The 23,655-nt window shown below is 45.6% G+C and overlaps 2 protein-coding genes across 2 annotated transcripts in view; both read right to left on the bottom strand.

Annotated features, from left to right (window-relative positions):
- Window positions 1–5,199, bottom strand: part of prune (prune exopolyphosphatase) — a 6,524-nt gene extending 1,325 nt beyond the window's left edge. Inside the window, exons 1-8 of the mRNA XM_084357803.1 lie at window positions 4,918–5,199; window positions 3,637–3,744; window positions 3,363–3,565; window positions 3,013–3,197; window positions 2,575–2,733; window positions 2,376–2,467; window positions 305–463; window positions 90–180 (exon numbers count right to left, since the gene is read on the bottom strand). Of these exons, the coding sequence (XP_084213929.1) occupies window positions 90–180; window positions 305–463; window positions 2,376–2,467; window positions 2,575–2,733; window positions 3,013–3,197; window positions 3,363–3,565; window positions 3,637–3,744; window positions 4,918–4,956 (1,036 nt within the window). The 5' untranslated portion in view covers window positions 4,957–5,199. The remainder of the gene's footprint in view (window positions 1–89; window positions 181–304; window positions 464–2,375; window positions 2,468–2,574; window positions 2,734–3,012; window positions 3,198–3,362; window positions 3,566–3,636; window positions 3,745–4,917) is intronic.
- A 966-nt stretch (window positions 5,200–6,165) lies between these two features.
- Window positions 6,166–23,655, bottom strand: myo1eb (myosin IEb). The gene is made up of 27 exons (XM_084357786.1): window positions 23,242–23,655; window positions 21,635–21,772; window positions 21,353–21,442; window positions 21,176–21,270; window positions 20,975–21,062; window positions 18,787–18,876; window positions 18,575–18,706; window positions 17,093–17,227; window positions 16,059–16,191; window positions 12,132–12,328; window positions 11,893–11,973; window positions 11,677–11,763; window positions 11,394–11,480; window positions 10,897–11,064; window positions 10,627–10,712; window positions 10,426–10,507; window positions 9,788–9,993; window positions 9,565–9,709; window positions 9,012–9,126; window positions 8,766–8,935; window positions 8,512–8,657; window positions 8,171–8,317; window positions 7,871–8,028; window positions 7,711–7,785; window positions 7,445–7,631; window positions 7,058–7,233; window positions 6,166–6,909 (listed from the first exon to the last, which is right to left on the bottom strand). The coding sequence occupies exons 1-27, from the start codon at window positions 23,242–23,244 to the stop codon at window positions 6,833–6,835; spliced, it is 3,294 nt and encodes a 1,097-aa protein (XP_084213912.1). The 5' UTR covers window positions 23,245–23,655; the 3' UTR covers window positions 6,166–6,832.

Below are 23,655 nucleotides of genomic sequence, written 5' to 3' on the forward strand. Positions count from 1 at the left end.
CGTAAGAGCAACTCAGGCGAGTGGTCTCCCGTGTAACTGGAATGCTGCGTAAGTCTCACCTGGTGAGCTTCAGAGGAGGCGGAGCTTACCTTGCTGATAGGCACTGATGTGAGGATGGGGGCTGCTGATTGGACAGAGGTTGAGGGCGGGGTTACGTGCCTGTTCCAAGTAGAGGCTCACCTGAGGAGGGAGGACACCTGAGTTGTCATGGCAACTAAAACTGTGACTGAGAACCACACCATGAAGTATCAGTACTACACAGAGTACTCGCAATACTTGGTTTGTGTGTATCTGCAGTGTGTACCTCCTCCCTGCAGGTGGTGCTGCGGCTGAACACAGCGAGCTCTCTGATTGGCTCTTTGCCGTCAGTGAAGGCGATGGTCATCAGCAGCAGCAGGTCGAATCCAAACTTCAGACTGAAGGCTGAGAGCTCCGCCTCCAACTCCGCCCTCTGCAGAAAGTCCTGACACACACACAGACACACACACACACACACACACACACACACACACACAGACACACACACACACAGACACACACACAGACACATAGACACACACACACACACACACAGACACAGACACACAGACACACACACACACACACACACACACACACACACACACACAGACACACACACAGACACGGACACACACAGACACACACATAGACACATAGACACACACACACAGACACACACACACACACAGACACAGACACACAGACACACACACACAGACACACAGACACACACACACACACACACACAGACACATAGACACACAGACAGACACACACACACACACACACACACAGACACACACACACACACACAGACAGACACATAGACACACACAGACAGACACACAGACAGACACACAGACACACACAGACACACACACACACACACACAGACACATAGACACACACAGACAGACACACAGACACACACAGACAGACACACACACAGACACACACACACACACAGACACACACAGACAGACACACAGACACACACAGACAGACACACAGACACACAGACACACACACACAGACACACACAGACACACACACACACAGACGCACACAGACAGACACACAGACAGACACACAGACACACACACACAGACACACAGACGCACACAGACAGACACACACACACACACACACACACACAGACGCACACAGACACACACACAGACACACAGACGCACACAGACAGACACACACACACACACACACACACAGACACACAGACGCACACAGACAGACACACAGACGCACACAGACAGACACACACACAGACACACACAGACGCACACAGACAGACACACACACAGACACAGACACACACACACAGGCAGTTAGTACAGTTGTGCCTGTCAGTCAGAGTTCTGGGCTCTCTGGCTCCACCTCTTGTCAGACTGATGCCACTGCAGCTGATTGGTCAAGAGCCTCCGTACTGTGTGTAGTACTGTGTGTAGTACTGTGTAATACTCTGTAGTACTGTGTAGTACTGTGTGTAGTACTGTGTGTAGTACTGTGTAATACTCTGTAGTACTGTGTAGTACTGTGTGTAGTACTGTGTGTAGTACTGTGTAATACTCTGTAGTACTGTGTAGTACTCTGTGTAGCACTGTGTAGTACTCTGTGTAGTACTCTGTAATACTCTGTAGTACTGTGTAATACTCTGTGTAGCTCTGTGTAGTATTGTGTCTAGTACTGTGTGTAGTACTGTGTGTAGTACTGTGTGTAGTACTCTGTATAGTACTGTGTCTAGTACTGTGTCTAGTACTGTGTGTAGTACTGTGTGTAGTACTGTGTGTAGTACTGTGTAATACTCTGTAGTACTGTGTAGTACTGTGTGTAGTGCTGTGTAGTACTGTGTAGTACTCTGTGCAGTACTCTGTGTAGTCCTGTGTAGAACTGTGTAGTACTCTGTGTAGTACTGTGTAGTACTGTACAGTACTCTGTGTAGTACTGTGTAGTACTGTGCAGTACTGTGTAGTCCTGTGTAGTACTCTCTGCAGTACTCTGTGTAGTACTGTGCAGTACTGTACAGTACTCTGTACAGTACTCTGTGTAGTACTGTGTCTAGTACTGTGTGTAGTACTGTGTGTAGTACTCTGTGTAGTACTGTGTAATACTCTGTAGTACTGTGTAGTACTGTGTGTAGTGCTGTGTAGTACTGTACAGTACTCTGTGCAGTACTCTGTGTAGTCCTGTGTAGTACTGTGCAGTACTCTGTAGTACTGTGCAGTAGTCTGTGTAGTCCTGTGTAGTACTGTGCAGTACTCTGTGTAGTACTCTGTAGTACTGTGCAGTACTCTGTGTAGTCCTGTGTAGTACTGTGCAGTACTCTGTGCAGTACTGACCTGCAGCTGGACGTAGAGGACGGAGACGGCGATGTTCAGACGTCCTGAGACAGACTTCATGTCCTTCAACAACATCTGTTCAGTGTTCAGACCTGAAGACACAAAATGTTCACAATCCTGCATGAAGCTGAAATGACACGTTGTGACAGAGTGGTCAATACGCTGCACTGCAGTAGTACTGCAGTTCTGTGTGACTGACCTGAGACGTCAAACTTGGCGTGGTTCAGGTTCTGGAACAGAGCGCCTCTCGGTGGCAGAGCGGGGAAACGACTCTCCAACACAGTCACGAACTCAGCGTCTTTAGGGGTCACTTTACCTGCTGAGGGCGCCATGTTGACACAGTCCAGCACCACGGCCGCTACACAAGGTACACAGAGTACACAGACAATACACACACAGTACACAGAGTACACACACAGTACACACAGAGTACACACAGTACACACACAGTACACACAGTACACACAGAGTACACACAGTACACACAGAGTACACACATAGTACACACAGTACACACACAGTACACACAGTAAGTATAAACAGAAGAAACAGATGATAAAACAAAAGTTAGTTACAAGAAGCTAATAAACCCTCTGCGAGGACGTTCAGGTGACTTCAGGTGTGTTCAGGTGTTTACCATAGAGCAGCTGGGCGATCTGCTGATCCAGGATTTCTGGGGCTTTCTGGATGATGCGTTCTGTTACCAAGGTAGCACAGGATCCCACCGTCTCCACGGTAACAGGACAGGAAGGGGAGGATGCTCTCTCTAGCAGGTGATGGTCAATCACCTCCACCACCGCCCCCTCCAGGTTACGGTCTGAACTGCAGGACAGGTATAGGTGATAACACAGGTGTGACAGCTATTCTGATGAGATAGGTGCTTCTGTGGCTACCTGGATCATGGTTGTGTTGTATGGCAGGTGTTTAGGACAATGTGGCCACCTGGGTTAGGGTTGACCCAAGCACCTGTCAGGTGTTTGTTCCTACCTGGGCAGGACATTGTGGTCAACAAGCGTCAGCCGCAAGCGTCCGGCCCGCTGCAGCGCTCGCAGGTCGAGCTGGTCTCTGAACAGCAGCAGGTCTGGAGATAAACCGACCTGTCGCAGCAGGAAGACGTTATCTGAGCGCAGCACCAGGTCTGACTGACGGATGTTGAGCAGAGGGACGGCGAGCATCTCACTCTGTACAGTCTGACAGAGAGACAGCCAATCAGACACCAGCTCTGTGGACAAACACCAGCACTGACAGGTCAGAGTCTCACCTTGGACAGGAAGTAGGCGTAGGTCAGAGCACAGACCATCGAGTCCACGTCGCAGGCTTCATTCCCCAGAACAACGTGGAACCCTGAACCAGCCTCACCCGAGTTCACCTGGAGGACAGGTGACCATTGACACTGAGCTGATTAATAAATGATAAACTGACACCAAAGACATCGTCATCTGAGTTAAAAGAAGCAAAGACATTTTAGACTGAAGACAATCAAACATTTGAGTTCACTGTAAAAGATATGTTTAAACAAAAGTCACAATTATTCTGTTTAATATGAAACATTTTCCTGAGAAGCTCCGGACGACCAACGCGTCACCTGAACCTCCAGTTCTTCAGTTTGTTCCGTAATAATCAAACATCACCACTCACCAAATCTACAATCCGTTTCACTCTGATCCAAATTAAACTGTTCACTGTGTCCAAAAACCTTCATCACAAAACTAAAGACATAAAACACTGAAGTCAGAACGATGACACCAAAAATAAGTTTAGTTTAAAGCCTCAGAAACTCGTTTCTCCCGTCTCATCCTCAATACACAGGTTCACCGTGCGTCACTCTGCATGACACTTATAATATTTAAATTAAAATACAATCTGAACTCTGACTGCTGAAAATTATTCTGCGTTTAGTCTGAAACTGATGTTATATGAATTTTCTGATTCGCCCAAAAATCAGAAATATTAATAAACATATTTTATACATGTAAGTTCAGTGAAATGGTTTTATTCTAATGTTTTTCCATTTTATGTTTTTTTTCAATCGTGAAAAATATTTCATCAGAATCAGAAATATTTTTTTGATCCCTGAGGAGGAAAATTTTACAGTAGAAATGTCAAAGTATATAGAAATCATAACAAAAGTATCAAATACAGAATAGATAAGAATTAAGAGCATGTAGAATAAGAATATGTACTATAACATACTATTATATATAATACAAAACTATTATTTGTAACAACTTCCTCTGTAGAAACAGAAATTTGAACATATTGATCATATTCAGTACTGAAGTGTAGATAATATTCAGCAGTATTAAAACAGAAGTGACAATAATATGTTACTTGAAGTTTTGTTGACCAGAAGTTTACTTTGAAAGGTGTGACTGACCGGAAGTCGTACAGTTGACTTCACATCGTCCATCTTCTATTAATAACTGGAATCACTGCACTGTCTGCGCTAACAAGCTAACAGGCTAACGTTAGCCAACACACACACGATGGGTGGAGGGTGTGCGTGTGTGTGTGCATGTGTGTGTGTGTGTGTGTGTGTTACCTGCACGGCTCGGCGGCAGCTCGACAGAAACTCCTCCATCGTTCGTTAGCTGTTAGCTGTTAGCTGTTAGCCGCTAACTCCTCCGCTCTGACCGCTAGCTAACCCGCTAACCGCTCCTCTGACCCGTTAATGGCTCCGGTACCCGGGCGGTTCACCGAGCAGCGGGCTGTCAGTCAGTCTCACACACACACACACGCACACACACACACCGTGAACAACCGCATGACTGTGTGTCGGTAGTGTGCTAGGTGAAAGGTCAGGACGCCTTCACGGCCCGCGAAAAACGGTCGTAAATAAGCACTGTCACTGCTCGTGACTTCAATCTGATCCACAGAGATTGAAACGGAGCAGCGACAGAAATAAACGTATTCTCTAAATATTAAACCACACACAGGTAAGAGAAAGGCTGATATTTGGGTAATATTTTGTATGATTATGTGATATCGTTCCAAAAAGTGGGTTAGAGTTAGTTAGAGTACTGAACGCATTATTGACTCAACATGTAGGTTGCAGGCTGTGTACTTGGACCACATGCTGCATTAAAAATGCCACAGCAGTGAAGGCAGCACGACCCTCTGGGGGGAATGGAGCTCTGGGTAATGTAGTTGCCCACGTGCCTATCATCTGTGCGTTACCTCCAGCTTCAGAGCACATTCAGTTCGTTTCTTTCATTCATAAAACAGGATGTTATGTAACTAAGTACATTTACTCAGGTTCTGCATGTCAGTACAGTTTTGAGGTAGTTGTACTTGAGTATTTCAGTTTTCTGTTTCTTTATACTTCCTCTCTACATTTTGGAGGCAAATATTGTACTTTTTACTCCTCTGCATTTATTTGATTACTTTAGTTACTAGTTACATTACAGATTACATTCTGCATTAGAGCCAAAGTATCACATAAAAATATTAAATTCATTTAATTTATCAGATAAAAACAGTGATTGTGATAATCAGCTGACACGCAGTACACAGAATATACATACATGTAAATATATGGATCAGTTACTTTTACTGATACTTTTTGATTACTAGTACTTTCTGCAGCACTGCATCCGAGACTGGGCCACCAAGTAATGATTATTTTCAATATCAATCAATCTGCTGATTGTATTTTCAGTTAATTAATTGTTGGTTCATTGGTTCATTAAATGTCCTGAAATAATGAAAAATCCTCAAATGTCTTGTTTTGTCATTTCTGTGTTTCTTGTTTCATCGTTAATAATTTGAAGCTGATTAAACCGCCACTCGCTTGTGTCGCTCAGACGTGTTCGTACTGAAATGTCAGTTTATTGTTGGTCCAGCTGGACGATCTGAGCTAAAAAACATCACGTTCATACAGACGACTATAAAACACAAACAGACATTACACACAGCGTCTGATCCGAGCTGTGTTTGTAATTATACAGAAAATTATTTCATTGTTTCAACTGTTTAATCACATAGAAAGTTAATTTTATGTTTCTATTTAATTTTTATTCTTTCAATCAGAGTTAAAACCTGCAGTGACGTCACATTTTACATGTTGAGAAGATAAAAAGATTTATTTTATATTTTAAAGTTCCAGTGATGAAGAGTCATGTTTGTTCTGTCAGGGCTGGCATACTGCGGCGGTCACCTGTAGGGGGCGCTGGCACGACGTTACCAAACTGAGCTGCTGCTTTAAACCCATCGGAGACGATCAGACTGGAGTCACACGGGGACATTGACCTGACTGTAAACAGTGTTAGGGGGACGTCAGCAGGTCGGAGCTCCTCGCCCTGACCTTTGACCTCTGTCACCACTCTGACTTAAACATGTGACGTTTATGGTGTAAATCAGCTTCCTGTTTCCTGTCAGCCGATGTGTTGTAAGCTCCATGACGTCTGACCCCAGCTGCAGCAGCAGGTCGATGACCTTTGACCCCGCGGTCAAGAGGTCTAGATCTTCTCAACATAGTTTCCGGGGAACATCCCCTCTCTGCCCCGCAGACGACCGAACCACCAACCAGACGGATCTGAAACACAGACACACAACAAGAGCTGTGATTGGTCCATTTGGTCAGGTATGTTTTTGAGTCAGTAAATTATCTGTTCAGTCAATTTATTGTAGTATCCATTCAGCAGGAGTATTAACAGTAGTAGTCGTACTAGTACTAGCAGCACCTTCAGTGAGTATCTCGATGACATCATCAGCGTTGAAGCTGAGCTCATCCGTGTCCTGGGCGTCGTAGGCGTACAGCGCTCTGCACTGTGGAGACCGGGGCTTTGGTCTGGGAGCTGGTTTTGGTCGACCCGCTCCAGGAACCGGCTTCACCTCCTTTGACCGCCGCCGCTGCAGCCTGCAGGCAACACACGGGATTACAGAACCCTTTAGTGAACCACAGAACAATCTAGAGAACCAGGACCAGAACCAGACCCAGACAGCTGTGAGCCCAGAGATGGATGACGGCTTAAAAGGGAGATGGCATCCCCTGTCTAATCGCCTGCTGGTCATGCTATTGCCGTTACTGGTTACATTGGTTCTATATACTGGGTTTTTGGCAGTCTCACCCTGCGGCGCCCTGCTCCGGGACATCCATGAAGCCCATGTCATAGTGCTCATGGGCCCGGTTGTCATGGCGATGCTGGCTCTGGAGGCGGGGCAGACTGGGCTGCTCCATGCTGGACTGCTGCCTCACCAGGGAGCCTCTGGAGGAGGGGCCTCCTCTGGGAGCTCCGCCCCCTCTGGAGCGAGGAGCTGGAGATAAAAGAAAGATGATAAACCAACAGTCAGACGTTCACGCTGTCACACCAAGAGGTTGTTTTGTTTCTGGTACCTGAATTGTACTGGCTGGTGGGCGGAGCCTGGTTGCCCATATAACGACTCTTGCGGTTGTCCCTCCTCGTCGGCCCTACAGATCAAACACACAGGAAGTGAGGGGGAGTTCACAAGAAGTGAGGGGGAGTTCATTTGTGTTGTGTCCATTCAGAACTTACTGGAGTTCTTGGGTAGACCTGGGCCAATTGAGACCTGCAGGACCTTCCCGCTGGGCTTCAGGACGGCCTCGTCTCCCTGACCCCCTTGGAACTGGATCTGTCTAGACCCTGAGGAGCTGAACGGACCCCAGCCGCCCTTCTTCACCTTAAACTCCAGACTGGAGGACAATGACAGACACCGCTGATGTAAATGCTGCAAGAATATCTGGAGAACTTAAACTGACTTTGTCCACATCAGTGGAAACAATGACATGGATGTATGATTTATATTTTAGTAAAGAAAATAGTCCGATTACTGACAGGTTGTTGAATTTGAGCGGCAGCTTTTTCTGAGTTTTCTCCTGATAACGTTTGACCAGCAGACTGAGGAACTCGGTTTTAAAGATGCTCTGAAGAACGCTGTCGTACTCTTCCTCGTGAATGATGAAGATATCATCCTGCAGAGTGCTGACAGAGAGACAGACAGGGAGACAGGAAGTCAGACAGACAGAGACTCTAGTTATGGTCCTGGCGCTGATTCTAAATCTAATTCTAGTTTCAGTTGTTGCTCTGGATCTTGTCTTGTGTCTCGCCGTGCAGCTGGATTCATGTCATGAATCCATCTCGTCAGGCTTCAAGCTCGGCTCTTGTGTTCGATGTACCTCAGGGAAACAGACTGGATCTTGTTGAGCTCAATCTTCCTCTTGAGAACTTCCTGGATCTGGCCTTTATCAGGACCCTGCTTCACCTTCTCTCGACCAATCAGGTACAAGAACTTGGAGGTCAGGATGAGGTCACGCTTCACGGTCTATGGAACAACAGAAACAATTCAGACAGGAAGTGACACATCAAGCAGTCAGAGTCTTTCTCCTGAACCCTCCCCCTCAGTGCGCTGTGGGATCGCTTTAGTTTTTACCCTGAATCTTCGGTCAAATTTCACCACGACATCAGCAAAGTCGATCCTCTCTCTGCGGCCGACGAACTGTCTAATCTCTGGGTGGTTGTCCGTCCCGATGTAGTCGCCCACAAAGTTCCTGTTGATGCTGTTTCTGCGGCGCTCCTTCTTGTTCAGCAGGACGTCAGAGGCTGCAAACAGAAAATCACTTAGCAGAGAAGAAGACACAAACACGTGCTTCATTAACCCACTTATTGATGATCTTACCTTCCTCCCTCATCTTGACGTACTTGCGGACAGCGATGTGTTTACGCCACGCCTTCTGGATGACCCGAGCGTAACCGTTATACTTCCTCTCCCTCATCTCCTCCAACAGGAAGAGCTGCAGAGAGGAAAAAACAAACATAAAGACATACCGCAGACAGACCCTGAGGTCTTCTGGAAACTACACTACCCAGAATGCCACTGTGTCAGAAACAGAACTGGTGGGATGAATTCAGAAATCTGAATAAATTCCCTTTTAGATTTTGGATCAGTTCAGTAGTTGTCGTCTAAAACGACATCAATGATCAATGTACTAGTTGTAGAACCAGTCGTGGGTTCTGTTTGGATTCATTCCACCAAAACTGAGAGAAAAAACCTGAAACATTTCTACCTGAGGACTAGAACAGAACCTACAGTCATGTTACATGATACAGAGGTTCTCCTGCGGTACCTCAGTATTCCTGAAAACAGTTACTGTCAACAGGGAATTTTAATTTGAAAGTTTACAGATAAACCACTTCCTGACCGGTCCTTCCTGTGTGTGAGTGTCTCGTACCGACTCTGGAGCTTTGATGAAGATTTTGGTCTTGCCAAGCTGGAACTGGTCCTGGTCCATGTGGACGGAGTTGAGGAGGTGCAGGACTCCCTGGCGCTCCTCGCCCCTCCATCGAGGCCAGGTTTCTTTCGTCAGGATGGCGTACCTGCAGGAAACAAGTCTCTGTCAGCACGTATGAAGCAACAACACAGATCACATCATGTTACTGTGTTTGACCCCTGACCTCTGCAGGAACTTGTTGAAGACCCGTCTGAAGGCATATCCAGCCCGGCGGACTCTGATGTTCTCTCGCAGGCCCAGGTACTCCACCTGGTGTCTGACCCGGTTGTCCTCCCAGTCCCGGGGCCGTTTGGTCTCGTTGGGTTTGATGCAGCGGATGTAGTGAGGGGTGCACTTCATCAGAGTCTGGACTAGGCTGTTAGCTTGTTTCTGAAGGGAGGGAGGGAGCAGTGTTACCTGGTGTTACCTGTTAAACTGGACCACTGTGTTTGGGCTGAGAACCTGCAGGGTCTCACTGTAAATCATTACAATTATTTTATTCGTCAAGGCTGAAATAAAGTCTGTTTATACCAAAACACAGTCAGAGATCAGATGTGTTTGAACCGGCCTCAGGTTATGTTGTGGCACTGATCATGAAACAGGTGGTGCTGGTGTTTGGTGATGTAGCTGTGAGGCTGTTTGTTGACTGTTTAGTAAACTAACCGCTAACATGCTATCTAGCTAGAAACATTGCTAGCATTAGCCAGTAAAAATAGCTCACCCGGCTAGCTGTCTTGCTACCAGATAGTTTAGTGAAGAGTTTGTCCTGAAGGTGGAGCTAGAGGAAAGATGATGGGGTCAGTCTCCACCTGTCTCTCTCACCTTGATCTTACTGCTGGCGGTGCTCGGACGCCCTCTCTTCTCAGCCTCAAGGTTCTCAGGGAACAGTGCTCTGATGAATGGACTGACCACAAACACACCACAAACAAAGGTCACTGTGAGGTCATCACAAACAAACACACACACACACACACACACACACACACACACACACACACACACACACACACACACAGTTCTTACAACTCGCTGCTCTGCATCAGCTCGATGATGTCATTAAACAACACGTCCCTGTTCCTCTCACAGAACCCGCTGACATCATACGACACCTGGACACAGACAGACGGGTGGGTACAGGTGTGAACAGGTGGGTACAGATGTGAACAGGTGTATACAGGTGTGAACAGGTGGGTACAGGTGTGAACAGGTGGGTACAGATGTGAACAGGTGTATACAGGTGTGAACAGGTGGGTACAGATGTGAACAGGTGTATACAGGTGTGAACAGGCGTACCTTCCCAGCGTAGTGGTGGATGATGAATCCTTTGTTCCAGCTGCTGAAGTGTTCGTGTGATCCGATCTGTCCCTGAAGTTTCTGCAGCAGCGTCTGATCGGCTCCTTCACCTTTAGCGTGCATCGTCGCACACACGTCGTCCAGGATGCTCATGAGCCCCGGAGGATTCTGGGAAAGGACCACAAACAGAGAGGATGTTTACAGACACACAGCTGTAATTCTGTTTGTTTTGTTGTTGTTGCTGTTTTTGATCTTGTTTTTAATTCAGTCAGCAGATTAAAGACTTTATGAAAATGTATCAGAAACAGCAAAAACAAACGTGTCACTGCCTGTAGCTTTTGTTTAGTTTGGCCTCGTACAAAAATGACATTGAATGATTCAGTTTCTTTTATTGTGATATATACACATTTAGTTTGGTTCTATCGATCTTAATAAAACAAGAAACAAAACACTTTTTTAATGAAATGTCCGTCCCTTTCACTGACTGGCTGACTCACCAGTTTGGACTCGATGAGGTCACAGACCACCTTGTTGTTGAAGTACTCGATGGGCGTCCAGTGGATCCCCTCCTGAACGTATTCCTCCTGCAGAGACACGACGACACGTTCAGCTTCATGTTGAACACAACCAGAACAGAAACAGACCAAAGTGTAAACACAATCCAATAATTAACTAAACCAATACATTAATAACCAGAGAGACAACTCATAACTCTGATGGGTTCAAAGACGCTGTCATGATGATGTCATGATGATGTCATGATGTGTCATGATGTGTCACCTGTTCTGCCTTCAGTGTGAGCTCGATGAAAATCTGCTGCAGCTTCTCGTTGACAAAGTTGATGCAGAACTGCTCGAAACCGTTTCTCTGGAAATGAGACCGAAGTAAATGGAGTCAGTCAATCAATCAATCAATCAATCAATCAATCAATCAATACATTATTCAAACTGATCAAATATTGAATAACTCATACAATTCGATTGATAATAAAATTACCTGGAAGATCTCGAAGCCGTAGATGTCAAGGACACCAATGTTGAGCTCCTCCTGGTCCTTCTGCATGGCTTTATTAATACACTGTACACACACACACACACACACACACACGCACACACACACACACACACACACACACACACATTTCACACCTGACTTCATTCCTTACAGATGATTTCATCTGTGCGTGTGTGTGTATGCGTGCGTGCGTGCGTGCGTGCGTGCGTGTGTGTACTGACGTCGACGAGGAAGTCGAACAGGCGGGTGTAGAGCGCTTTGGTCAGGGCGTCTCTGGAGAAACAGGCCTGCTCGGTGTTCAGGGTGACGGAGATGGACTCGGTCTTGCCGCCCCACTTACTGTCCATGATCCTGCTGGTCAGCTTACTGCACAGGCCGTCCTGAGAGATCCCCAACAGGAAGGACGGGAACGCCAGGACTGACAGGAAGACACAGACAGACAGAGATTATTAAAGTCTGTCCTCATGTTTCTGAGTCGTGGCGGAGGGACACGTCTGCTGTCAGGACGGCTGAACCTTCAGACGACCCGGTGAACATCACCGAGCCGCTCACGTGTCTCGGTCTGGATCCAAACACTTTGTTCTGCAGCTCGGAATAAAATGATGACGTCCAGATGTGTTGGTGTCAGACGGACCACGTCCAGATGTGTTGGTGTCAGACGGACCACGTCCAGATGTGTTGGTGTCAGACGGACCACGTCCAGATGTGTTGGTGTCAGACGGACCACGTCCAGATGTGTTGGTGTCAGACGGACCACGTCCAGATGTGTTGGTGTCATGTTCTACAGACCATCAGCACAACACTGAACCTGAAGAACCTCTGAGAGAGAACACCTGCTGCACCTGACCTTCATCTGAACCCCATACCATGAACTGTGTGTACTGTGTAGTACTGTGTGTACTGTGTGTGTACTGTGTAGTACTGTGTGTTCTGTGTAGTACTGTGTAGTACTGTGTGTGTACTGTGTGTACTGTGTAGTACTGTGTGTACTGTGTGTGTACTGTGTAGTACTGTGTGTTCTGTGTAGTACTGTGTGTTCTGTGTAGTACTGTGTAGTACTGTGTGTTCTGTGTAGTACTGTGTGTTCTGTGTAGTACTGTGTGTACTGTGTGTGTACTGTGTAGTACTGTGTGTTCTGTGTAGTACTGTGTGTGTACTGTGTGTACTGTGTAGTACTGTGTGTACTGTGTGTGTACTGTGTAGTACTGTGTGTTCTGTGTAGTACTGTGTGTTCTGTGTAGTACTGTGTGTACTGTGTGTGTACTGTGTAGTACTGTGTGTTCTGTGTAGTACTGTGTGTTCTGTGTAGTACTGTGTAGTACTGTGTGTGTACTGTGTGTACTGTGTAGTACTGTGTGTTCTGTGTAGTACTGTGTGTGTTCTGTGTAGTACTGTGTGTTCTGTGTAGTACTGTGTGTACTGTGTGTACTGTGTAGTACTGTGTGTTCTGTGTAGTACTGTGTGTGTTCTGTGTAGTACTGTGTGTTCTGTGTAGTACTGTGTAGTACTGTGTGTACTGTGTGTACTGTGTGTACTGTGTAGTACTGTGTGTTCTGTGTAGTACTGTGTGTGTTCTGTGTAGTACTGTGTGTTCTGTGTAGTACTGTGTGTACTGTGTAGTACTGTGTGTTCTGTGTGTACTGTGTAGTACTGTGTGTGTTCTGTGTAGTACTGTGTGTTCTGTGTAGTACTGTGTGTACTGTGTGTACTGTGTAGTACTGTGTGTTCTGTGTAGTACTGTGTAGTACTGTGTGTGTACTGTGTGTACTGTGTAGTACTGTGTGTACTGTGTGTGTACTGTGTAGTACTGTGTGTTCTGTGTAGTACTGTGTAGTACTGTGTGTGTACTGTGTAGTACTGTGTGTACTGTGTGTGTACTGTGTAGTACTGTGTGTTCTGTGTAGTACTGTGTAGTACTGTGTGTGTACTGTGTGTACTGTGTAGTACTGTGTGTACTGTGTAGTACTGTGTGTTCTGTGTAGTACTGTGTAGTACTGTGTGTGTACTGTGTGTGTACTGTGTGTACTGTGTGTGTACTGTGTAGTACTGTGTGTTCTGTGTAGTACTGTGTAGTACTGTGTGTGTACTGTGTGTACTGTGTAGTACTGTGTGTACTGTGTGTGTACTGTGTAGTACTGTGTGTTCTGTGTAGTACTGTGTAGTACTGTGTGTGTACTGTGTGTACTGTGTAGTACTGTGTGTTCTGTGTAGTACTGTGTGTGTTCTGTGTAGTACTGTGTGTACTGTGTGTACTGTGTGTACTGTGTAGTACTGTGTGTGTACTGTGTGTACTGTGTAGTACTGTGTGTTCTGTGTAGTACTGTGTGTGTTCTGTGTAGTACTGTGTAGTACTGTGTGTACTGTGTGTACTGTGTAGTACTGTGTGTTCTGTGTAGTACTGTGTGTGTTCTGTGTACTACTGTGTGTTCTGTGTAGTACTGTGTAGTACTGTGTGTGTACTGTGTGTACTGTGTAGTACTGTGTGTTCTGTGTAGTACTGTGTGTGTTCTGTGTAGTACTGTGTGTTCTGTGTAGTACTGTGTGTACTGTGTGTACTGTGTAGTACTGTGTGTTCTGTGTAGTACTGTGTGTGTTCTGTGTAGTACTGTGTGTTCTGTGTAGTACTGTGTAGTACTGTGTGTACTGTGTGTACTGTGTAGTACTGTGTGTTCTGTGTAGTACTGTGTGTGTTCTGTGTAGTACTGTGTGTGTTCTGTGTAGTACTGTGTGTTCTGTGTAGTACTGTGTGTACTGTGTAGTACTGTGTGTTCTGTGTGTACTGTGTAGTACTGTGTGTGTTCTGTGTAGTACTGTGTGTTCTGTGTAGTACTGTGTGTACTGTGTGTACTGTGTAGTACTGTGTGTTCTGTGTAGTACTGTGTAGTACTGTGTGTGTACTGTGTGTACTGTGTAGTACTGTGTGTACTGTGTGTGTACTGTGTAGTACTGTGTGTTCTGTGTAGTACTGTGTAGTACTGTGTGTGTACTGTGTGTGTACTGTGTGTACTGTGTGTGTACTGTGTAGTACTGTGTGTGTACTGTGTGTACTGTGTGTGTACTGTGTGTACTGTGTAGTACTGTGTGTACTGTGTGTGTACTGTGTAGTACTGTGTGTTCTGTGTAGTACTGTGTAGTACTGTGTGTGTACTGTGTGTACTGTGTAGTACTGTGTGTTCTGTGTAGTACTGTGTGTGTTCTGTGTAGTACTGTGTGTACTGTGTGTACTGTGTGTACTGTGTAGTACTGTGTGTGTACTGTGTGTACTGTGTAGTACTGTGTGTTCTGTGCAGTACTGTGTGTGTTCTGTGTAGTACTGTGTAGTACTGTGTGTACTGTGTGTACTGTGTGTACTGTGTAGTACTGTGTGTTCTGTGTAGTACTGTGTGTGTTCTGTGTAGTACTGTGTGTTCTGTGTAGTACTGTGTAGTACTGTGTGTGTACTGTGTGTACTGTGTAGTACTGTGTGTGTTCTGTGTAGTACTGTGTGTGTTCTGTGTAGTACTGTGTGTTCTGTGTAGTACTGTGTGTACTGTGTGTACTGTGTAGTACTGTGTGTTCTGTGTAGTACTGTGTGTGTTCTGTGTAGTACTGTGTGTTCTGTGTAGTACTGTGTAGTACTGTGTGTACTGCGTGTACTGTGTAGTACTGTGTGTTCTGTGTAGTACTGTGTGTGTTCTGTGTAGTACTGTGTGTGTTCTGTGTAGTACTGTGTGTTCTGTGTAGTACTGTGTGTACTGTGTAGTACTGTGTGTTCTGTGTGTACTGTGTAGTACTGTGTGTGTTCTGTGTAGTACTGTGTGTTCTGTGTAGTACTGTGTGTGTTCTGTGTAGTACTGTGTGTTCTGTGTAGTACTGTGTGTACTGTGTAGTACTGTGTGTTCTGTGTGTACTGTGTAGTACTGTGTGTGTTCTGTGTAGTACTGTGTGTTCTGTGTAGTACTGTGTGTACTGTGTGTACTGTGTAGTACTGTGTGTTCTGTGTAGTACTGTGTGTGTTCTGTGTAGTACTGTGTGTTCTGTGTAGTACTGTGTAGTACTGTGTGTACTGTGTGTACTGTGTAGTACTGTGTGTGTTCTGTGTAGTACTGTGTGTTCTGTGTAGTACTGTGTAGTACTGTGTGTACTGTGTGTACTGTGTAGCCTCTTACAGTCCTGGCTCTCGACCACAGCGTAGTTGTTCTCCTCTCTGAAGCTGATGTTTCCCAGGTGAAGAATTCCTGCAACCAGCTGAAGAACTGAGTCCTGATCCTCCACAGACAGACCGACCACTGACATCGCAGCCTGACAGACAGACAGACAGTTTAACAGACAGACAGGGACAGACAGACAGACAGACAGACAGGTACAGACAGACAGACAGACAGACAGGTACAGACAGGTACAGACAGTTTAACAGACAGACAGGTACAGACAGACAGACAGACAGACAGACAGACAGGTACAGACAGACAGATACAGACAGACAGACAGACAGACAGTTTAACAGACAGGTACAGACAGACAGTTTAACAGACAGACAGGTACAGACAGACAGTTTAACAGACAGACAGGTACAGACAGGTACAGACAGACAGGTACAGACAGACAGTTTAACAGACAGACAGGTACAGACAGGTACAGACAGGTACAGACAGACAGGTACAGACAGACAGTTTAACAGACAGACAGACAGGTACAGACAGGTACAGACAGACAGTTTAACAGACAGACAGGTACAGACAGGTACAGACAGACAGGTACAGACAGACAGTTTAACAGACAGACAGGTACAGACAGACAGGTACAGACAGGTACAGACAGACAGTTTAACAGACAGACAGGTACAGACAGGTACAGACAGACAGGTACAGACAGACAGTTTAACAGACAGACAGGTACAGACAGGTACAGACAGGTACAGACAGACAGTTTAACAGACAGACAGGTACAGACAGACAGGTACAGACAGACAGTTTAACAGACAGACAGGTACAGACAGGTACAGACAGGCAGGTACAGAAAGACAGTTTAACAGACAGACAGGTACAGACAGGTACAGACAGACAGGTACAGACAGGTACAGACAGACAGGTACAGACAGACAGTTTAACAGACAGACAGGTACAGACAGGTACAGACAGGTACAGACAGACAGTTTAACAGACAGACAGGTACAGACAGGTACAGACAGACAGGTACAGACCATGGTATCGGAGAACTCCTTCTTGTCGTTGACGTCCTCCACTGTGTAGGTTCCTGATTGGTTGAGGTAGTAGTAGTAGTCGGGGGTCGTGACCCCAAGGTTCTCCCTCTGCTCCCCACTGGCCCCCTCCAACAGCTGAGGACAGAGGTCAAAGGTCACACAGAGTCCAAGCCCCCCATGAACAGCTGAGGACAGAGGTCATAGGTCACACAGAATCCAAGCCCCCCATGAACAGCTGAGGACAGAGGTCATAGGTCACACAGAATCCAAGCCCCCCATGAACAGCTGAGGACAGAGGTCATAGGTCACACAGAATCCAAGCCCCCCATTAACAGCTGAGGACAGAGGTCAAAGGTCACACAGAGTCTAAGCCCCCATGAGCAGCTGAGGACAGAGGTCATAGGTCACACAGAGTCCAAGCCCCCATGAGCAGCTGAGGACAGAGGTCATAGGTCACACAGAATCCAAGCCCCCCATTAACAGCTGAGGACAGAGGTCAAAGGTCACACAGATTCTAAGCCCCCATGAGCAGCTGAGGACAGAGGTCAAAGGTCACACAGAGTCCAAGCCCCCATGAGCAGCTGAGGACAGAGGTCAAAGGTCACACAGAGTCCAAGCCCCCACGAACAGCTCCAGTCTCTGCAGTCAGCTTTGTTAGAGGTCAACTGTAATGACGTCATCACGTGATGCACTGAGGCCCAAACATCAGCTGACATGGTGCCAGAAGCTCCTGTAACACCGGGTAATGTTTGTGAGCTGCAGCAGGAAATATCGCAGTACCTGGTAGTACATATTGCAGTACATATTGCAGTACCTGGTAGTACATATTGCAGTACCTGGTAGTCAGTATTGCAGTACCTGGTAGTCAATATTGCAGTACATATCACAGTACCTGGTAGTAAATATCGCAGTACCTGGTTGTAAATATCGCAGTACCTGGTAGTAAATATCGCAGTACCTGGTAGTAAATATCGCAGTACATATCGCAGTACCTGGTAGTAAATATTGCAGTACCTGGTAGTGAATATTGCAGTACATAACGTGGTACCTGGTAGTTAATATTGCAGTACCTGGTAGTCAATATTGCAGTACATATCACAGTACCTGGTAGTAAATATCGCAGTACCTGGTTGTAAATATCGCAGTACCTGGTAGTAAATATCGCAGTACCTGGTAGTAAATATCGCAGTACATATCGCAGTACCTGGTAGTAAATATTGCAGTACCTGGTAGTAAATATTGCAGTACCTGGTAGTGAATATTGCAGTACATAACGTGGTACCTGGTAGTTAATATTGCAGTACCTGGTAGTAAATATTGCAGTACATATCGCAGTACCTGGTAGTAAATATTGCAGTGCCTGGTACTAAATATTGCAGTACCTGGTAGTAAATACTGCAGTACATATCGCAGTACCTGGTAGTAAGTATTGCAGTACCTGGTAGTAAATATCGCAGTACCTGGTAGTGAATATTGCAGTACCTGGTAGTAGATGTGGAAGTTTCTCTCTCCAGGATTTTGGGAGACAACTCGACTTTTCTCCAGCAGGAAGTTTGAGATCTTCCCTCCATCAGGAGCTCCTCCCTGACTGAACTGGATCTCAAAGTATTTACCCTGACAGGAGCACAGTGTGTTCGTACATGTGTTAGTGTATATTTTATGTGTTGTGTCAGTCTGAATATCGCTAAACTCACAAATCTGCTGGAGTTGTTGTTGCGGACGGTCTTGGCGTTACCAAAGGCCTCCAGCAGGGGGTTGGACTGCAGGATGATGTCTTTAACATGCTGCACACACACACCACACACACACACACACACACACACACATTAACACAGACTTCCAGTCCTGGAGACAGAACAACTGAGATGTTTGTCTCTCCGGTCAGAGACTCGTCTTCTGTCCACAGTTCACTGACTGAAACCATGGCAACAGTAGCTGTGTCTCAATTCAGGGTCTGCATCCTTCAAGGACGCGGCCTTTGCGGCCCATGAAGGCCGCGTCCTTCTGAGAGACCTTGAAGGCCGCGTCCACCGTTGTTAAAGGTATAGTTGGTAATGTCGGAGAGCTAGCAAGATTTGAAAGTGGCACCTCGTCTAAGCTCCGCCCCCTTCTCCCCCTCCCGTCAGTGCTCCGTCCAAAGCCCCGCCCCCACAAACTTGAACGTGCATCAGACAGTCCGTCAGCAGGGCAGAGGAGAGCCGTTAGCATTGGGCTAATACAAGCTACACAAGTAGCTCAGTTGGCTAACGTTACATATTTCATGAAAATAACAAATCCCCCCGAAGCAAAACAACTAATTACCTGTCCAACAGAAAGACTATCGCAGTACCTGGTAGTCAATATTGCAGTACATATTGCAGTACCTGGTAGTACATATCGCAGTACCTGGTAGTCAATATTGCAGTACCTGGTAGTAAATATTGCAGTACATATCGCAGTACCTGGTAGTAAATATTGCAGTACCTGGTAGTAAATATTGCAGTACATATCCCAGTACCTGGTAGTAAATATTGCAGTACCTGGTAGTACATATCGCAGTACCTGGTAGTAAATATTGCAGTACCTGGTAGTACATATCGCAGTACCTGGTAGTCAATATTGCAGTACATATCGCAGTACCTGGTAGTCAATATTGCAGTACCTGGTAGTAAATATTGCAGTACCTGGTAGTAAATATTGCAGTACATATCGCAGTACCTGGTAGTAAATATTGCAGTACCTGGTAGTAAATATTGCAGTACATATCCCAGTACCTGGTAGTAAATATTGCAGTACCTGGTAGTAAATATTGCAGTACATATCGCAGTACCTGGTAGTCAATATTGCAGTACCTGGTAGTAAATATTGCAGTACCTGGTAGTAAATATTGCAGTACATATCCCAGTACCTGGTAGTAAATATTGATTATATACTATATATATATATATATACTGATTGGTTCCTTCAACTCGGACCGAGAGGCAGGGATTGGTCAGTCTTAACAGGCCTGCAGCTGCCACAGAGGGCTGATTTATTTCTTCCTTCTTCTGAACACATTATGTTGGACTACTCTCAGGGTGGGAAGACCATTTCACCCAGTATAACAAAGTGTTTCTGAACAGGATTACCAACTATACCTTTAAATGGGACGGTCCAGCCTTCGGAGCATTTCCTGGTTGCCTCACCAGATGTCCCGCCCCTTACCCTTACGTCACGATTGTGAATGAAGAGATGCATTAAAGTCTGTTTTGGTTCAAATCTATCAAACGTGTACATTTATTTGTGTGTGTACAAAAATTAATTAACGACAAAATGTGTCAAATCTAAATTGAATCATCAACATTACAAAATAAACATTAACCCATTAGTGAATAACAACTATATTTACCACAGCATCACCAGCGTCACGTGTTGTAACTGAAAGTTAACATCTGGAGGTTTTATAGTCCCCTGAAGTTTAACATATCTGCCGTTGGATGTTACATGACTAAAAACCGAGTATAAACCCATCACTTAAATTTGAATGTCATGTCTGCGCCACTTGATGTCGCCATTTTCTCTTGCTTCCTCTTCTGTTTCGGGACTGAGCAGCGGCGCGCAAAGGATCTTGGGATATGGGAGGCCTCGAAGGATAGTAGCGGTGCGTCCTCCGAAAAGAGGGAAGGCCAGGCTGCGTTTGAAGGAGCCTTCGACTTGGGACAGCCTTCGTGCAGCGTTGTGACGTAATTGGCCTTCGAGGGCTGCAGCCCCTGAATTGAGACACAGCCAGTATGACCAGTAAACCTGCACCAATCCAAACCTATCTTTAATACCAGTACTCTGAGCAGTACTGTGTGTAGTACTGTGTAGTACTGTGTGCAGTACTCTGTGCAGTACTGTGTGTAGTACTGTGTGCGTACTGACCTGGACTTTGCCTCCTCCTCCGGACACTTTGGACACGTAGCTCATGATGTATTTGGCGGCGACAGTTTTTCCCGCTCCACTCTCGCCGCTGACAGACAGGAAACAGGAAACATCATGAGACCGTCGCTGTCAGCTGAGTCAATAAAGTTTTTACTTGTTGCTCCTGAATATTTAATGTGGGAGAGTTGAAGTCCCGCCCACCTGATGATGACACACTGGTTCTCGCTGTCAATCATCATGTTTCTGTACATGTTGTCAGCCAGAGCGTAGATGTGAGGAGGGTTCTCGTACTGAGCCTGGAGGAGGTCCGTATCAATAAAGTTATCAGTTCAAAACATTGTGTGTGTGTGTGTGTGTGTGTGTGTGTGTGTGTCTCACCGCTCCCTGGTAGAGCTCCACCTCTCTGTCAGTAAAGTATGGAAGCTGTTTGAACGGATTCACAGAGATCAGAACTGAACCGATGTATGTCTGACAAGAAGAACCAGGTCAAGGACCAGAACCACAACCAGAACCACTAGAGCCAGGACCTAAATCAGGACCACCAGAACCAGGACTGTGAGTCCCAGCAGCTCTTCACGAGTCCTTCAGTCTGAACAGGAAGTCCTTGTAATGGAGGTGGTGATGTACTTGTAATGGAGTACTTGTACTGTGTAAGGATACGAAGATGTAGTCGTCCATGTATCTCTTCTTCAGGTTGTCTGTGATGGCGTCCTCGTTGATCTTGGACAGCAGCACCATGTCGTCCACGCCGCTCACCTTCACATTCTGAGCCTGCCAATGGTAACGCTCCTTGCTACCCTGAGGGGGCAGGGCATATACACACAGAGTCAGGATTGGTTAACAGCTCATTAACATGTTCATCACAATAGTGAACTGTCTGTAACCATAGCAACATGTCAGCCGATCACAGGATCAGTTGTGTTTACTAATCTACTCCAGAGATTATTGATGAAAATATAATCAATAATCAATGATGACGTAATGTTACAGGTGCACATTAAAACAATAACATTTATTATTCAGCCTGATGAGTTCTGGGACTGTTGTACTGCAAGTACTGCAAGTGCTGTGGTATTAATACTTTTACTGTAAGTAAGTAAAAACATCAGAGTACTAACACACACACACACACACACACACTCAGGATGTGTGTGTGCTGAGACATGCTGATTGGTCGGATTGTGTCTCCACAGGTCGTCTTCTCTGATCTCCTGAATTCCCAGAATTCCTTCCATCATGTGGGATCATGTTGGAGAGGCGACGCCTCAACATGTCGACACACAGCGCTGCAGAGAGTGTGTGTGTGTGTGTGTGTGTGTGAGTCTACAGTGAAAAGAAAACCACTCTGCAACAAGACGTCAATAAATCAATCAATATAAAATTCATGTCAAACTGTTTGAGTGCTGTAGTACTCTGAGTACTGCAGTAGTACTCTGAGTACTGCAGTAGTACTGATTTCAGACTTCATGTGACGTTAAAATCCAAAATTAGAAACACGAGGAGGTTTTTGTCCCGGCTGACTTCCTGTACTTGTCTGTCTCAATGTACAGGAGTCATTATTAAACCCTGCTGGTTGACTCAAAGTATCCCACAATGCATTGTGTTAAGGAGCGTACATCATGGATTGTGCTGGAGGAAAAAAGACTGACGGGCTCACTGTTCTGTACAAGTTCTGATGGGTCATGTGAGTGTCCACACTTCCTGTTTGTTTGCTTGTTTGTGTGTCTAGAGCTCATTTACATCCAGCAGAGACTACAGTGTTACCATGGCAACAACAAGGCTGCATGTATTTCTTTTAATTAATATTTTATTTTTGTAATTATATAATTGTTACATTTATTAATTCTTATTTTATTATTTTCATGTCATTTTAATAATTGTAATCTTTATTCATGATGTTATTCTTCTTTTATTTACAGTTATTAAGTTTTGAATAACAACAACAATAATAACAATAACAACAATAACAGCAATAACAATAATAACAACAACAACAACAACAACAATAATAACAACAGCTGAACAGTTTTACTTCTCTGTATTCGACTTGTTTGATGAAACTTCTTCACATTTCTGTTTGTTTAAAAACAAGTTTGTGTTCAGGAACCAGAACCCTGCAGGACCAGGATCAAAACCAGGACCAGGATCAATGGGAACTGGTTCAGAACCAGGACCAAGACCAGAACCAGATCCAGGACAAAGACTATGATCAGGTTCAGGACCAGGACCAGAGTTTCTGCAGTTTAAAGTAATCAGAGTAAACTCACCATGGCTGCTGGCTGCTGCGGCTCCTCCTGCTCTCACTTCCTGCTTCAGGTAAAAGTTGAGAAATCTTGAGTCAGTCTCAGGTGGATCCAGGATCCAGGTGAGCTCAGACTGAACCTGGATCAGGTGGGTCCAGATCAGGTGGTTCAGGTCAGAGAATCAGGCGGTTTCAGTCGTTCTCAACATTTTCTTCTCTCTGTGTTTTTCTGTCTGTTCCTTCCTTCAGTCTTCAGTCTCTCAACTGTCTGCAGGTGTGGGCAGGTAAAGTCCCGCCTCCCCCTCCCCCTTCAGCCTGTGGAACTCTGGGTAATGTAGTCCTGACAGCTGACACAGACCAGCAGGGTCACAGTGAGGAGGATTATTTTAAAGATTTAAACCTGAAACATTTTCTGTTGGACAGAAAATATAAATCAACA

The sequence above is a fragment of the Pagrus pagrus genome, assembly GCF_965226575.1.
Source record: "Pagrus pagrus genome assembly, chromosome: 7".
Lineage (NCBI taxonomy): Eukaryota > Metazoa > Chordata > Actinopteri > Spariformes > Sparidae > Pagrus > Pagrus pagrus.

Bases quoted from the DNA above. Each gene is read 5' to 3' on its own strand.
- myo1eb (XM_084357786.1), bottom strand. The intron at 11,764-11,892 runs GTAATTTTATTA...TCTCATTTCCAG, and splicing joins ACGGCTTCGAGATCTTCCAG to AGAAACGGTTTCGAGCAGTT. The intron at 8,318-8,511 runs GTACATCGAACA...TCTCTCTGTCAG, and splicing joins ATCCAGTCTGTTTCCCTGAG to CACTCTGCAGGATGATATCT.